At 38.7% G+C, this 17,682-nt stretch overlaps 1 protein-coding gene across 1 annotated transcript; it reads right to left on the minus strand.

Moving 5' to 3' along the window:
• Positions 1–303: 303 nt before the first annotated feature.
• On the minus strand, positions 304–13,883 carry tdrd3 (tudor domain containing 3). Its single transcript, XM_026165160.1, has 14 exons — positions 13,660–13,883; positions 10,609–10,693; positions 9,220–9,285; positions 8,328–8,488; positions 7,020–7,161; positions 6,758–6,829; positions 4,872–5,021; positions 4,408–4,560; positions 3,649–3,826; positions 2,926–3,051; positions 1,569–2,497; positions 1,203–1,328; positions 890–1,029; positions 304–574 (listed from the first exon to the last, which is right to left on the minus strand). Exons 1-13 carry the CDS (start codon positions 13,695–13,697, stop codon positions 913–915), a joined length of 2,343 nt encoding a protein of 780 aa, XP_026020945.1. The 5' UTR covers positions 13,698–13,883; the 3' UTR covers positions 304–574; positions 890–912.
• Positions 13,884–17,682: the final 3,799 nt, after the last annotated feature.

Genomic DNA, 17,682 nt, shown 5'->3' on the forward strand with positions numbered 1-17,682 from the left:
TTTGCTTCACAGAACACAACAAATTAGCCTGAGCTGCTTGCTCTGGACTCGCAGAGGAGAAAATGTCAGAGGCAAGGTAAGCTGTAAGACAACAACTTGCAAATTTGCTAGGGTAGGTTTGAAAAAAATTACCAAGTCATCAAATAGCCCAAACTCGAGTTAACTTAGAAGCTCAGCTAAAATTAATTGACGGAGTCAAAATGAATCCAAGGACCCCGGAGAAGTTTCCTTTCCACCTCTGCATTAGTTTATTCATCATTAAAATTGAATAATTAAAAGCAAAACGCATTAAAACAGATCTGCTACATACTAATAATAACTGTTTATTCTGAAGCAGCCATTTAACAAATCTTCACAACATGTACAGTAGATATGTCCTTGACAAAATAAACCGGAGCTCATGTCAGTTGATTTTTTTTTGTTGTTTTGTTTTGTGTTTTTTTATTTTATTTTATTGTTGCATGATGTGCGAGCCCTTTTAAAAGTCCTGTATGCCCAAGCCCATCGGGACACTTAAAAATTCAGGAAGCACTCTGGATTGTTGCAGAACGTGGAAGGATGAGGGACACGCACACTGATGGATGAAGCAAAAGACAACAAAGTTATAATTTGTTTGGTTAACAGATTATGTGATATAACAAACGTTATTGTATTTGGGGAATCTCACAAAATATCTCATGACCACACAACTTCAAAATAAACAGATGTTTTACAGCTGTGACTGAAATAAAAGTCTTGAATTTTCCATATCTATTACAAAATTCAAGATTCCCACCACCACAAATAAAAGAAATGAATGGGAAATTCTAATTTATTTTATATAAAACACATTCATGGTTTGTGCTTAAACACCAGTGAAAAGAAAATACATGCTTGCTCATTTATTTACCTGCCCGTGTAAATGCAGAAACATCAATCTCGTGCCCTGGGCGGCTGGTAGTACTGCTGCGTGGGTCGCGTGCGTCTAGGCTGGCCGTCTCCCCCGCGGCGAAACTCTAGTGAACTGTCATAGTAACCATCATCTTCCTCCTGCCATTGTACATTTGATACAGTTGTGATGTGTTACTGTGAGTAATCCACCTAGAACTCATTCATATTTTATCACCTTTCCTCACCTCACTTGATCGCAGTTTAATTAGTAGCTTTCATTTACTATGAACCAACAAGTTCTGAGTTTGATGGATGTTTCCCTATTTTCTTACCATGACATCAGCATCAAGAGGTTTGATGTTATTCAGGAGGACCTCTTCACAATTTCCATAATCGCTAAATACAACCACAGCCGTGGAGCCAGATGGATGAACGGCATCTATTCTGGCATGGTAGAACTTCACACACACAACCAGACAGAAAAAAACAGAAATCTCATTACTCTCAAATACAAACCTTTGAAAAACAAATCAAAGGCACTGTCAATACAAAACGAATCCCGCAGATTCATTTTTAGAATTTTAAACAACTTTAACTGTCAAACCAGCGCTCAGCCAAAGAAAAAGAAAACATCTTAAACACAGCAGTTTTCAACAATCATTAACTATTGCTGTCTCATACATGTAGGGATGACGCACCTTACTGTCTTCCCAGTAAAGTGCCAGACACTCATCTCCAGGTTTCCACATGTGTTCAGAAATATGACCCCTTTCTGATCCTCGAGGACCTTGTCCTTTGCCTTGACCTCCCCTTCTTTTAGACCCTGGGTTATTAGCATTGTTTCTCTTTGGGGGCGGCGGCTCCCTGTTCGGTGGACAAGACGAGGTTTGTGGTTTGATCGGCCCAGTTCTTTTGTGTTCTATAACGCCATTTTGGAAATGAGAAGGATCTCCTGTTGGTATATAAGAACTCTGTGATGACCCCACTTCGGAGCCTCCTCCCTTTGAGTTAAAGTTTGCTGGCCCACTATCCCTTTGTCGCTCAGGGTGATCCAAATTTGCCCTCTCCATCTTCCCCTTCCTCCTGCTGTTGTTGAAGTCTTCATTTCTGTCTACACGTTTATTTCCTTTTCCGTTCGCTTCACTTCCCGCCAAATTGCTAAGTTTTGATGTGGGTGCCCCTCTTCTATGAGACGCCGCTGACATATTCCCACCACCATCTCCATTTCTGGACCGTTGGTTGTAAGATCCACTAAACTCCACCTGCTGCTGAAGGTCTTTTGAATGAGTGGAAGCAGACACGAAGGAAGAAGGAAAAATCTGATCGTCACGCATCTCTTTCTTGTCAGTTTGCGATCTATCGGACATCCCTCGTGACCACCTCTCCTGGCCCTTCCACTGCTGGGCTTGGCCTGACGTTTGGGGGGTTGTACAATTAGAGAGAGGCTCCTGGCCAGGTTTGGGAAAATCAGTGTCCCTGTGAAAGCGAGGCGGTCTGTCATTCCTTTGTTGCCTATGGTCATTATGCGAGGAGAACTTGGTCTGAGGTGCGTCTTTGGTGTGATAGTCTGAGTTGTGGAAATTTCCTTTGTTTTCGTGATGTCTCTGTGGAGCCTGGCTCTTTGGCTCTGATAAAAGCAAACAAGAAAAGATCAGCTGTATTAAGAAGTATGGCAAAACAATAATGGGAAAAATAGTGGAGGGAATACTAACAAGTGCTTGGTTGGTATTTCAGACCAGTGCTGATGTCTTGTTGTCAGAAATATGTCTTAGTTTTTCTGACCTGACAACAGCCATCTGTCTCAGTCTAATCAAGGCTCAGTTAGAAATCAGTAGATTCCTCCTAAAGAACTGGCTTCAAAAGGTGCTACAAACATCAGCCATACTTTTGCTTTAATTTGTGTGCTCTCCCAGAGGCCCTCCCATAAGTCATCACTACACAGGAACTGGGTTGGAAGTTGCACACATCTATGTCCCTTACACTTTGTCTCTCTCTTTTCCAAAATGATTAAAAAGAAAAAAAATACACTATTCCACAGCTTGGAATATAACCCACCATCAATGGAGAAAACACCCATTTTGGATTCCAGAAAGTCAAACAATGTGCTCGGTCCAGATGGTCTTCCTCCTGCTCCCTCTTGATCATCTTCATTTCTGGACCTGCCTCTTCCCTTTCCTCTGCCTGAAGAAAACACAGCGAAAAAAAACAAAACATTATTTTGACAAAGATTAAATCGATCAGTTTGAATGTGCACACTTTGTGGTCTCCTGCATCTACATAAAGTATGTGACTTTATCTGCATTAGCCTGCACGTGAGAACTCAACTGAATTTACTTTTAATGAGTTTGTGTTGTACATTTAAAATAGCTTTAGAGTAAACTGTACCAGTAGCTGGTTTGAAAAAAGAATATCTAAGTAATTCAGTGTGATTGGGCAAGTTTCAAGGTAAAACAGGTTGATTTTCACTAATGAAACAGACACAAAGCAATGACTGCATTTAAAACAGAATTTCCATCTAAAACCTTAAGGTGTGCTTTTGAAAAGCGCAATAAAGTGTGTGCCTGCAATTTCTGGTAACTGCAACAAAAAAAAACCCTGCCACAAAGGACCTTTAACTAGGCTGCCGGTGATTTTCATTGCATTTAAAGAACCTCCACATCACTCCTCCAACCTCAATCTGGCTCTGCTTGCTCTGCAGACATAAATTGTTATGCAGCCAAAGTGGGCTAAAGGTGCATCTGGGGCTGTGTGTGTGTATGTGTGTGTTTGTGTGTATACCTCTGGGTTGTGGCTTGTTAGACTCTGCAGCCGCAGGGCCAGGTCTGCTACCAGAAGATCCAGTCAGTAGGCTGTTCAGTGCCACTTCAAGGTTGTTATTATTGTCCATCAGAGCCTGTCGAGCAGCTTCTCTGTTAAAGCCCATCTCCATGATGTGCCTCAGAGCGCGTTCGTCAACCTACCCAACAAATGACAGGAAATATATTTGTTGTATGGAAATCAGAGGAAGATTACATGCATATGATAATTATAAGTACAATTACGAGGTTATAAATGCAGACGTTTAGTGTGACGCACCCAGGAGCTCCCTTTTAAATTCTGTTTTACCTGTGAGAGCCTGTTGGTGTTGGAAACGATCGCAAACACTTCTCCCTCGTCAAACACTACAATTTTACGTTCTGTCCTATTAATGTCTTCAACCCAAACCCTTCAGACTAGAGAAACTGGCAGGACACAACAAAAAGCAAGACAAATGGACTGCCACTTGATTGGAAAACCTCACCAGGGTTCCAATCCATTTACATCTCCACAATATTATAACCGATGCCTCACCCAATCTGTGAACCATGAAATAAGACTTCAACCCAGACTAAAGAAACCACAGAAGAACACAGAGCAAGTTTGAGCCTTTAAATTGCTTTGTTACAGTGAATTGGGACTTCAGTAATGTGAGGTAAAGCCATTATTTCAACAACGTTTTTGTGTGTGTGTGTGTGTGTGTGTGTGTGGAGGGTGTTGGATTATAGTTTGTGTTCTCACCAGCTCTCTGTAGTTTCCATCTTGTCTGCTTTCTGTTCTTTCAGCCCGGTCCTCCCGTCTCCTCTGCTGGTAAGACTCTCGGCTCCGGGAGGAGGAGGCAGCATTGGATAAATTGCCGCCTGCATTTCCTCCACCGCCAAATGTGCGGGGGCCCTGACAAGGAAACAACATTAGGATCAATAGAGCTGCAGGGTTGGACAAAGAGAAAAATACAATAAAAGAAACAGAACTCTGCAAATGGCAACGTAATTATGACTTTTAATTTGAAGAGTTACACAACTGTCAAAGGCAATTAAGGTTGAGGTGAATGCCGATAAAGAGCGTATATTTTTAAATTGAGGCCAAATTAAGTCACTTGTGCAGGACGTGCAATCGATAAAGCAGCAAATTTTGCCCGCATGGCAAAAACACTGGTCCCGAAAATTAACAACTGAAAAGCTAACAAGTGATAAAGGTTTGGATACCTCTTTGGTCTTGGCCACCTCAGCAATAGCCGCAGTCCGCTGCTTTTCAAACTCGTCGTTCTCGTCAGTGCTTTTGACCACAGTGTGAGTCTGCAGGGTCTTCCTCTGGTCCAGTTCTCGGCTATCCACTTCATCCTTCCTTGCACACTTCTACAGGGAGAGCGAGAACAAGGCTGCAGAGATCATCACTCGTGTACGCTCTCTTAAGTACAGAAATTAGTGCGCTTGACAGTTTGCACATTTCATGGACTCAAACTAGAACCAGATGAATTCATCTGGTTTTTCTCAAACTTGACTGTGAACTGTATTTAATTTCAAAACAATTACAGATGGTGGCTCGGTGCCAATGAGATGGAACTCATCACTTCCTGTAGCTGTTCCTCGACTGCACCAAGTGATGATTTAGTCACACAGGCCAGCAAATGACCGGAGCAATGATATTTACTTTTGACTAGGTTCAGCCACTCTTTGTTTCAATAAAAATCAAACCCTACGACTATTTGTGGGTATCTAACATAACAGGTTGTATTAAAAATGATATTCGTCATAGTAACAAGATTATGCTTATGTGAAAATGATGAAGGCCTGGATTTCTGTCTTATTTAGTTATCGCTCACATAATAACTCACCTTCCAGTGAGGACAGTTTACTATTTTTAAGTTCAGTAATTTTCTGTTAGCCAAAGAAGAGGCACAAAAACAAAAGGATTTGAGAATGACTAGCAGACAACAGGAAATCTATCTGCATTAATATCATTAGGATCATCATGTAAGTAAAACTGTTTTGAACTCAGAGCTTGAGGTAAAAAGACAAAAAGTCTACCGTCTAATGCCATGTAAACTAAATTCTTCTGACTGGAAAATGTCTGGTAGAAACACACCACAACTACACTTTTAAAAACATTCCTGCTGTGAAGCATGATGGTAGAAGCTCCGTGCTGTGAGAGCGCCTCTGAGTAGAAGCAACCAGAATAAGTAAAACTGACTCAACTGACAGAACATAGATCCAAGCAAAGCGCAAGCACACACATTTGCTTTCCAGCGCCAAATACCTTGGAACAGAGCAATCTAAAGCGACCCAAAGCAGACTTACTCAACACCAAGTCCTGGAATGACCCCGCATTAGTAAATACAGTTACGCAGAAGATCTAGAGGCTGTTAAATAAGTCCCAAATGCTCCCCTGTCATAAAACTTTACAAAGCTTGAGCAAATCTGGAAGGAAAATCCCAAAATCCAAGTGTGAAGCTGATACCAATGCATTCACTTGGAAGCTGTGATCCTAGCCGAGACTCAGACTCAGTCTTTTTTAAAGCTTTAAGTATTCTGTGTATAATAATAGTCGTTAAAAAAAAGAAAAACGTTAGCAAATAAAGCATCTAATTATTAGTGGTTACCTTGACGATCTGCTTTTCATGTTCACAACGCTTAATCTCAGCTGCCCTTTTACATCAATTACTAGAGCTTTTTATTTTAACAAAAATGCAACATTTAAGCCTCATGTTGCTGGCGGGAGATAACCTGCCACAGGACAGTTTGATTTTTAATTCTGCTTTATTACACACACAGCGATCAAACATTTTAAAGATTCATGAAGGCGTAATTGTTCCAAAAGATCAGAGAGAACATTGCCAAGATAGGGACACTCCTGGCGCCAGATCTGTGTTTAGTTCCTTGCATACATTTATGAGGTTACTGCTATTCACTACTGCCTGGCTTCCATTAAATCACTGCTGAAGTATCATTTCATATTAATGTTCCTGTCTGTATTAATTTTGTTCAATTTTTATGTTATTCTTTCTGGTTTTTGTTCTTCTTAGAAACATTTTTTTAAAATATAATTTTGGATGTTTTGCTTTTTAAGTGAACTATGAAATGTTCTTCCTCACCTGACCAAATGGCACGAAGGGAGGAGGTCCGCCTTCTGCTCCAATGTTACTCCTGCTGTGTTTGGCCAGACTCTGCAGGATGAAGGATAAAGGTACCCCTTTTTTTTTTTTTTAAATACAAAACTCAGATAAATACAACCTCAGCAACAGCTAATGATGGCGTAGCAGAGGCCTTTATTACACATTTAAAATGATTACTAAAATATGACTTTTATCTTTTTAGCCAGAGTGGCTGATCCGTCATTAAAATATTGACCCTCACCCTTTGTAGTTCCCACTTCTCCACCATGTGATCAACCTCTCCTCCAAGGACAGAGATTTTTGAATCGTCAAGCAGTAAAAGACCATTTTTAACCTGGACTGTACCAAGAAGCTTCACCTTTGTTCCTGGTGGGGTGTTAAAACTGAAAAACAAAATAAAATAAAAAATAGTAATAGAGAAAACAAAATATTAAGACTGAAACGCAGTATGAATGATATATTTCTATACATTTCTTTTTAAAAAGCTATTAAATTTTAAATATATGTGTGGGTTTACTGCATATACCAAGTCTCACACCCTATTTCGTTACCCATGCCACTTTATAAATGACATGGAGCATTGCCAGCAGATGGGTGGCAAGGCTAGGAGAGACTATTAATAATCCCAGCTGCTCACCCATCCTCATGGTAAATTAAAAGCCCCTCTATCTCATCAGGCCTGATAAGGCCTCTGCCTCTCTCATTAGGAAAGCACAGGGACTTAGAGGGATTTCCAGCTACTGATGCCGGATGCCAAAGCAACAATTAGGGATTTCACTCCAAACCTCTGGGATAGATGCTTCTGCTGCTATCATGATAGAAGTTCACATGATAGCAGCAAATACAGGAATAAGACGGCAGTCATCCTTGATTCAATCACATACAAATGCACTATTCACCCTCAGTGTCGCTACTTAATTGTCATCTCTCTGTACTACATCACTGTCTCGCACACTGAACAGTCCTGTAATCCAGCTCATCCTTCTTTGCCTCTCACTTATGGCCTCACGCACACTAAAGCGGACACTTTCATAAGAAACACTAACCGGCGCTGTTGCTAGCCAGTGTGTGTGTGCCGCTCATAAAGGGGGGATTTGTTCTGTTCTCTCCTCTCTTCCCATCAGGAAGTCAAGGCCCACATTCTGGCCACTCCACCTGTACAGACTGGCTAGTCACCATGGCAGCAGTCACCAAGGCCACGGTAGCTTGGATGGAGATGTAATTAAGGCTAAGAATTGTTAGATCAGCTGCCACGGCGAGGAAATTGCAGATAAAGGGAAAATTCAGACATGTGGTGGGGTGAGAATGTTGACAGGGAGGTGAAGGAGCAGGGTGTGTGCAGAATGTGTTTGCAAAATATGAGAAACCAGCTGAATGCCCCCGATTTGCATCTATGCAGCAAACAGAAAAGCAGCTTTTACATTATCCATTTTTAAATATGAGACAAATAAAAAAAATGTAGGATTTTTTTTAACCATTTATACCCCTTTCACAGATATTTACATTACACTACAGCCTGTTATTTTTAAATGCAACAAAACTGTAATACCTGATCTTAGACAGATGTTTGAACTCCAGTCCAACACAGGTGGTGTGCCCATCTGTCATTTGCAGGCGCAGCATTCGCGGCGCGCCCTGGGACTCCTCGTGGTCTTTAGGAGCTGAGATGTTTCTCACCTTCTGCACCTGGAGGACACATGGACCCTCCAACTGGCCATGTGCAAAAGACAGAAAAATAAATAAATAAATAAAAAAAGAGGTGGCTTGAAAGGCAAATCTGCATGTGCGGAGGAGGATTACAGCGAAATACTGAAAAACCCTCTAGGAGTTTTCAGTATGTATTGAGGATTACTCCAATTTTTAAGGCAAAAAAAAAAAAAAAAAACAATACCTCTTTCCCTGTGGCATACTTAAGTCAGCACAGGTTTATTTATTCCTCAAAATAGCCTCAAGGCTTACATTTAGAGCTACAGCGACCACTGTTGTTGAATGCTTTTGTAAGGACTCTTCGCACAAAGTTTGATTTCTACACCTGGGAAAAGATATGTGTAAATCCTATCTACATTCAATACTACATACAAAAAGTGTATAGTGCAATACAGCGCAATTTATGCATTATATGTACAAGGCAGAGTGCATTACCAGGGTATAATGGGGTGTATCATATTCGGAGTCTGAAGGGAAGAGGAGGTAAATGCACATAAAATTACATGTTTTGATATTTGGGTTTTTTCCCCCCTCCATTTGCTCGATTTTACTTTCATGGGCAAAGAAGTGGTTTCTTGACCTACATTTGTTAGTGTGCTAGGGACATCTAGTGGCAATAATGAAAACTGCAGTTCTAAAGTTTCCTTTCAACAGTGGCTCCAGCTCATCATTTGTAATAGAGTTTCATAAATTAAGCACTGCCACAGAGTTGTAGCAATATGTATGCCACTCACCTTCTCAGTTCTTCCACTGTTGATATCAGATGGTAGATATTTTCGCCCAACAGTTCTAAGATCAGTCTGCAAAACAAAAGCTGCTTTATTAGAATATATATAATAATCATATATTCATGTAATGAAACAATGCACATGTGAAACAAAAACAACAAAACACATTTTTAACTATTCAATCAGATGTAATCTCACTTTTTGTAATCTCACTCCACATGGTGGAGAGAGTGCAACTGTGCACTATTGCAGTAAAACAGTAAAACCAGTATATGCGCCAATGTATGGAGTAATTTTGATATACAAGAATCAGGATTGGAGCTCATTGCTTTTTAAATCCAATCACCACTTTATTTAACCTAGCTTTTTAACAGAATTGTATTTTTTAAAGAGGATTTCATTTTTCCTCCAAACCATAAGAGATCAACATTAAAACTACAAATGTGTCTGCCTCCCAAACCAATTTTACAACCACTTTTTACCGCAGAAAACAATATGTCTGAACAAAATAAGCGCTCCAGGTAAAACCAAAAAAAGCAGCCAGAGTAGCAAAATATCTCTCTAATTAAGATACAATTAAATGCACCATTTTGCTAGCAAATCATCAGTGGCTCCAATTTATTTTTATGCCTAGTCTGACAATGTTAATAACTTTAAGCCCCTACAAGTACCACTCTAAATTTACTACAAGTTGATTAAACCAGGTATGCAGTAATATCTAAAAGTACAGTGTGAGACCTTTCCGCAGCACTCCATGCTAAACCTTAAAGGTCAGTGTTTCTGCAGTAAATGCACTGACTGTGCGTTCTCGACTCGTTCGATACTGCAGGTCAGGTCTGTAGCATCTTTGTCATTCTAGGAGAAGAACCCTATATGAATGTTTATGGTTCCTCTTTAAACATTTTCATTTTGTTTAGCTGCGTATCAAATGAAAAAAATTCTTTTTTTAAATACACAATTATAATTAACAGATAATTCAAATACCCACATTCATTTCATACTATTAAAATGAATAGATTCCTGGTTTCATGATGATTGATGATATAATTTGAGAGGGCAGTCATTGAGTGATTGAAGAGGGAAAAGGATGAGTTATTTCTGGCTCAGAAAGGTGCCTTTTAGGGATGAATAGAATAACATGAGTGAATGGTTCTGCATAGAGTAACTACAACAGGTTTACTTAGATTCACTTGTTTGGCAGATATTTATGCATGTTTCTGTTATTATGTTTGATAAACTAGTAGTATCTAACAAAAACTAGTAGTGTCTAACCAAACTAGTTAAAAAAAATGCCAACTTTTAGTACAATGATGGTGATTTTCCTTAAACTCTAAAACTCAAGGCAAGGTGTTACACAGTAAAAACATTCTGTATATGTGTTTGTGTTGCACTTACATCAAGCGCAATACGAATTATGTCACTATGTGTTATTTTCTCAGCGGATCCTTTCAGTTCTGCTATGCCTTCATCACTGAGGTACCTGCAAGATGAAAAACAGAGCAGAGAATACAAGTGAAGCTGGGAAAGGCTTCAGACAGTCTCATTTCAACATGTTTAAACAGACTGTTATTATAATCAACTAAAACTTATCTAAAGACGGCGACAAATACTTGACTGAAAAAATAAAAACTGCATTTTAGCGGACATTTTTCTCTTAAAAAAGACTGATATTAAAAATAAAATGCAAATGGTAACGTCTTTGGTTTTAATCTTTTTTTTTTAGTTTGGTCAAATTTATAACACGCATGTGGAGGTAGAGCTGGGCGATATATCGAGTTTTTAAAACATATCGATATATTTTTATACGAGATATAAGATGTGACAATATCCTTTATATCGATATAGTCTATGTTACGTTATAATTATAGTTGTGGAGCCGCAAGTTTGCCTCTCTTTCGTCCACTTTTGTCTCTACGCAACGTTACTCCGCCTCGCCTTCACTGAAGACAACTCCCCCTCCTCCCCCATCGCTTCACGTGCAGGCAGCGACAAGACGGACACGGCAAATCTCCGTTAACGAGTTACTGCGCATCGCCCCATGCGTGGGGCTGGACGGCGTCAACGTGTTAACGAGCTAACCGCGCTAACGAGCTAACCCTAAAATCCTTTCATTCTCTCAAAAGTTGATAGCGCGCCTTATGTATGAATTCTGGTTGTGCTTGATGGCCGCGAACCGATTTTATGTGGTACACGGCGCTCAGCAATCTGTCAAAATGTTTGAGTACGACTTTGGTCAGCTACGGAGCTGTACCGCTTGATAGGTTGTCGGCGCATTACGGCTACCGAGGAGCTTCGCGGAGTGATACGTACTGTGCATCAACGTAATATTACCGTATTGCGTGTGTATAAGGACCATAAATGGCACCTGTAAGAGACGTGGTTATGAAGCGGATTTCAAACTCCAGGCTGTCAGTCACACAGCAAAACTTGGGAACAGAGCAGCTGTGAAATCTGTCTTTGTTATTACGCTCAGCGTCTTTTAGTTTATATTTTGACTGCACAATTGTGAGCTCTTTGTTTAGCACAAAAACAACCTTGTTTTCTTTTATTTATGGAGCATGATTATTTAATGAATGCTCATAATTTAATTTTGAGTAATTTTTCATGTACATCTGTGCTGTATGTTAATAAAAGTGCCTGTGTGACATCTGGGACACAGCTTTGACTAAGAACTCTCTTTTTGTTCTTACTTTATGGCTTAAAAAAAAAATATCGAGATATATATCTTATATCGCCATCCAGCTAAAAAATATCGAGATATGAATTTTGGGTCATATCGCCCAGCCCTATGTGGAGGTAATGCTGTATTTATTTATTTACTGTGATGTCAAGCGTCTCCATAACTCCATAAATTGTTGTGTGTTTGTATGCTAATACTTATTCTAAATGTCATACATATTAAGATTAATAAATAATCTCCTTTGGGGGGGGAGTCAGGATGGGAACCCCAGTTAAAACTCTGCCAAATCAAACATGTGGAGATATCTGCTGCAGGGACCACAGTTGTATTTTTGTATTTTCTCATTTGTTTTTATTTTTATTTCATTTTTACTTTTTGTTTTTAACTAAGTTTAGTTTCAATTACTTCCCATAGTGCGTTTTCTTGTTTCAGTTTAGTTTGTGTTGTCTGCAAATGTTTGGCTTTAGATATGTTTTTATTAGTTTCAGTGTTCCATAAGGTTGTTATTATATGGACGGCATATGTCAGAGGCGAGGTTTAGGAAAATCAGTACACGTATTACTACTAAAAACAGAACTTTTTGAAAGTAACTGTGTCACAGACTTTTAGACAGAGTGTCTCTATAAAAACATTCATCAAAGCCTCTGTATTTTTATTTATTTTAATTTTGCAAGTTCTCAAATGATTTTAGTTAGTTTCATTTTTAAGTCTTTCTTTAAATCTTTATTTTACATAACTAAATTGGGGGGTTTTGCATCTAGTTTTAGTTTAGTAAACTATAATCACGTTAGTGCTGACCCCTTGTGACAAGGGAGAAACTCAAAGTAATTTTACTGTAAGATATAAACAGTACATAAACTAAACAACTCTACTCAAACAGCAAAACATGACAAGTCAAATTAACTCTCCCATCTAATCAACACAATGCAATTACAATTCTACTCTATTACAGTTAATTCATAGTTCAGTATCACAGAAGTTTATAAACTGCTTGCTTCAAGACTGTTTTACAATTCGCGCAGTTTAGCAATAAACTGATTCAGATAACGAACTCACCTCCTTCCCAAAACTAAACTGAATATATGAGAAGAAACAGCAGAAGAAATCTGTTTTCTTTTTATCATGAGTTACGTTCACAGCCTCTTTGATCTGATCAGATGGTGTGCATGACAACAAACGTAAACAACCTCGGGACCACTTTTAAATTAGTTTATCTGCACATTACGGACAGAACAGTTATTATTCATCTCTGTTAAATACATATAAGACTCTAGAAGGGATAACAATTAAGTAAGAAAAACCTGAAGCAGTAAGTGTTTAGAAGCTGCATGTGGCTAAATGCTAGCACTTATGTCTAGCTACTGCAAACTGCTGCTGGGATGTTCTGAGTTTTAAAAGCACTGCATGTTTTAACTATATTAACTTTAATATGAGCCTCAGATTTATTTGATTGGCCCTGCATATGACGTTATCACTGTTTGTTCATGCAAAATGCAGCGCCACACTACGCTGTAATAATTGCATGCTAAGTGTGTATTGCATAGCTAGCGTCATTTATCTCGCTAGTTTGCTAGCCAGCCTCCAGCACAACTAATTACGTTGCAAAAACACACAGAAATCCAAAGTGTTAAGGTAAACCTTGTACTTTAATTTTAAGTTATAAGTACGCTAAATAGTGTTTTTAGAAAACATCAAAGAGTAGTAGTAGTGGTAGTTGTATTAGTAGTACTAGCTAGCTCTTTGAAATTAGCTCACATGCTACCTACCAGCCCTCTTTGGTCAGGGAATCTGTCACATCGGTCATTGTGCTTCCAAACTGCTGATGGAGCAATAAGGACACCAAGAGTTTTAAAGTGGGTTCACTGGAATAACAGCTATCTCGTCCTGTAATTCATATTCTGCTCCAGACAAAGCTCGCTAATATCAGTACTGAACGACTCTACGGTACATACGTCACACAATGACACTGTACAAGTACGGAGTGCCGTGAGGGTCTAAATAGCGTTTATATAATTTTTTTTCATATGATAAAGCAAAATCTACTTGTCATTCAGTTTAAAGGACATCCGTTTAAAAGAAGTATGACAAACAATATAGACTCTAAGACATGCGTATTAACGATCAAGGAACTGACCTCCCAGCCCATTGTTCCTTCAGTGATGCTAGTTTCAGTCATTATGCAAATATACTGTTTATAAGCCTGGAGAAACCTGCTGTTAGATGAGACCGAAAAGGTCACTTGGATGAGTGATGAAACGTTTCTCCCACTGAAAACGCTATGAACAGAATCAACTTTAGGGGAATATAGACTCTGGTCACCTTATTAGGTACACCTGTTCAGTTGCCCGCTGTAGCAGATATCTTATTCAGCAGCGATGCATTTAGGTACGTAGACACGGTTAAGATAATCTCCTGACATTTAAACTGAGCATCAGAATATTAAAGTGACTTTGGCTCCAGCAAATAATAATAATAATTTTTTTTTTAAAAAAACTAAATAAAATAGAAACTAACCAGTGAGCAGCAGTTCTTTTGGTAAATGCGTTTTGTTGATGCCAGAGGTCAGAGGACAATGACTAGACAGCTTTAAGCTGAAACATTAATTAAAATAATCACTCATTACAAGACTTATGCAGAAGAGGACCTCTCACTCCGTAACACATCACTCCTGTCAGCTAAGAACAGTAAACTGAGGCTACAGTTCACACGGGCTTACCAAAACTGAAGAAACACCAGAAACATAAACGTTGCTTGGTCTGATGAGTCTTGATTTTTGTCTGTGAGAAGGTTCTTAGTCATTCAGGTCATAGTAATCTAAGGAAAGAAAAGCATTTTGGAGTTCTTTAAGTTTCTTGTAGACGTTTCACCTCTCATCCGAGAGGTGTAACATTTTGGACATTCATATTTTGGACAGAGAAGATAGTTTGAAAGAGGCGTGAAAGAAGCCATCTACGTCCACTGTGAACGACCATCTTTGAACAGAGGGCGTGGCTTAGGACACCAACTGTCTGCCAGTTTTGAGATCCCTTCTCAGATGCCTTAACGCCCACTCACATTTTAGTCATTTGATTTCAGTAAGTCACATGATAGGGTGGGGGCAAGGTCTCACAGTAGGTTCACCCGAAACCTTGGCTGATAGTGACCCATTATAACACCCATTATAACACCACATCCTACCTTAGTGTTGTTGCCTATCATGTCCACTTACTACCACAATGTACACATCTTATTCTAGCAATGTATAATTAATGAAGTGGCCAGTGAGCGTATGCAGATATAAATGTAATTTTAAGTATGACTTTATATCCAATAATTTTGGGGTTGGTGAACACAACCATGGGAGAAGGAATAGGTGGAGTTCCTTACACCGTTCCTGGACAGTGCTGAGTTAACTGTGTGTATGTGTGTCCACATACAAACCTCTACAAACTTCAGAGTAATACTGGAGACACACAGCAAGCATGCATCAGCTGTTCCTGGATGCAACCGACTACTGCTGTTACAGGTTTGATGAAAGGGACTCAGACTCAGCCATATACTAATCAACCATGCAGTAAAACCACATGATGAAGAAAAGTGGCCTCTTCATAAGGCCTATGATGTTCAAGCTGTGGGCAGTACTTTGTGGGAATATTAATAAGGTCTCAGTGGGTCCGATATGACATTTTGTAAGAAATAAGATACGAGGTGGCAGCAAAATTAGTTTGAACAAGAAGGATCATCTCCAGCAGATTTCTTACATTAAATTAATTGGTACTGCATTACATGTTTTTGGAATTTTTATGTCTGAAAATAAAAATCATGTATTATCTAAATAAGTGCAAACCATTTAAAAATATTTTTAAAGATGACATTTGATACTAAATCATTGCACAGCCCATTGATCAGAAAATGCTTTTAATTACTAATAATTATTGCTTTTTCTTATACTTTTTAAGATAGGAATGATATGTAAGTCCTTCATTAATAATCTTCAGGCTATATAGAAGAACAAATGTCAAGAAAATAGTCTGTATTGTAAAATTACCTAACAGATAAATCACTTACATTAGTTTGTGTTAGATTCGTTGGCTGCACATCCATAATGTCAATCTCCCATTCCACCACATCCCAAAGGTGCTCTACTGGACTGAGATCTGATGACTGTGAAGGCCATTTGCCTGCCATGTGATTGGCTGATCCACAGCCACTTTATTAAGTTCACCCAATCGGTTCAATGACTTGCAGTAATGAGTCACTGAATCAGTTGGGTGTTGAGTGTGGAACGTAGAGCAGCTTTATTTTTTGAGCAGTAAGGGTATTCCATATCATTTAAGTGGTGCTCGACCATTAACTTGTTCATGCTTTATCCTTTTCTGCTTAAGGCTCAGGTGAAACCTCTACTCTTTTTCACGAATTTGAGGCATGATCTCATTCGGCTAAATTGTCTAAAAGTCCAGTAAACAAAGCAAACGGGGGGAAAAACACATACATGTGTATTTTGGATGTTGCTTCCCTGACTACTCTGAAATAAAACATGTTATGAAAAAAATCTTAAAATCACTGATGCATAGTTATTATAAATTTCCAGGATAAACAAAATCACTTAAGGAGTTATGCAAGAAGAATTTGCCTGAATAGCTTGGTGGACACATAATGTGCAGGCTTAAACCTAATTTATTTTTCAGGCACAGAGACACTCTCTGTAGACATGGAAAATGTGAGTGTTTCTGAATGCTGATATCTATTTGTTTTCTTGTGTATTTAAACTACTGTATAACATTTGTTAATTAACAAACGGAAAAAAGACTTATGGAAACCACCACCACTTTGATTATCTCTGAAACCTAGGGCCAGTGGTGCCATCTAATTGAAACCACAAGATGGCAGTATATGCACACTGAAAAGTTAAAGAACGGCCAACTCTCCGTGCAGACGTTGTAACAACATTTAAAGCTGCTTTCAATGTGAAACATAGAAATGGTCTGCTCCACTAACAAAGCTTCATGGTGAGGATAAATTTACCCTTATTAGGTCTGAGCCCCTGTGTCATTGTGATAGTTGTGAAGTTCTCAAATTCTATGCAGTATTCAGCACTGGTTCTTTGCATCCCTATAACCTCTGACTTTGATATGAGATTTAATTTGTGTCAATTGTCATTCTTTGTTGAAAATATCTTAAACATTTACAAATATAAATATATTTCTACCTAAATCACCTTTTTACTGATAATCCTTGAAGCTGTTTATCACAATCAGACGTGTTAATATGAACTCTACCTTTAAAAAAAAGCAAATACAAGAAAAAGCAATGTCAATGTAGAATTGAAATGCTCACACTATTAAAGTATGTAATTCAATCAAAAAGCACAAAAAAACAAACCCATTCAGTCAGATTTGCTGTGTGTGGTATGATGATTTAAACAGATCAGCTGCGTTATCAGTACAAGGAAAATTCAAAATTTATATTATTTGGCATTTGGGGCTTTTGATTATATATCCCTGTGGCTATTCTTTGACCAACTTGGAAGACTCGATCTCTCATTGTCTGAGAGGATTAGCGAGGCATAATGCCATAAGGCTTGTGTTTGGCTAGATGAAGAGTGTTAACACATTGCTGGCAGTCATGCAGACAGCCCTCCAGGGATTGAAGGAATAAAGGTCTTTCAAGATAACAAGATTTCAAGAGCTTGAATTGAAAGAAGGTCCAATTTAATTTCATAGCTGAAGGTTTCATTTAATGGTGACGTCTGACTCCACTTTTAGCCTTGGAAAAACAAAAAACAAAAAAATTCTGAAAATTATAATGTG

This window comes from Astatotilapia calliptera, chromosome 1 (assembly GCF_900246225.1).
Source record: "Astatotilapia calliptera chromosome 1, fAstCal1.2, whole genome shotgun sequence".
Classification (NCBI taxonomy): Eukaryota; Metazoa; Chordata; class Actinopteri; order Cichliformes; family Cichlidae; genus Astatotilapia; species Astatotilapia calliptera.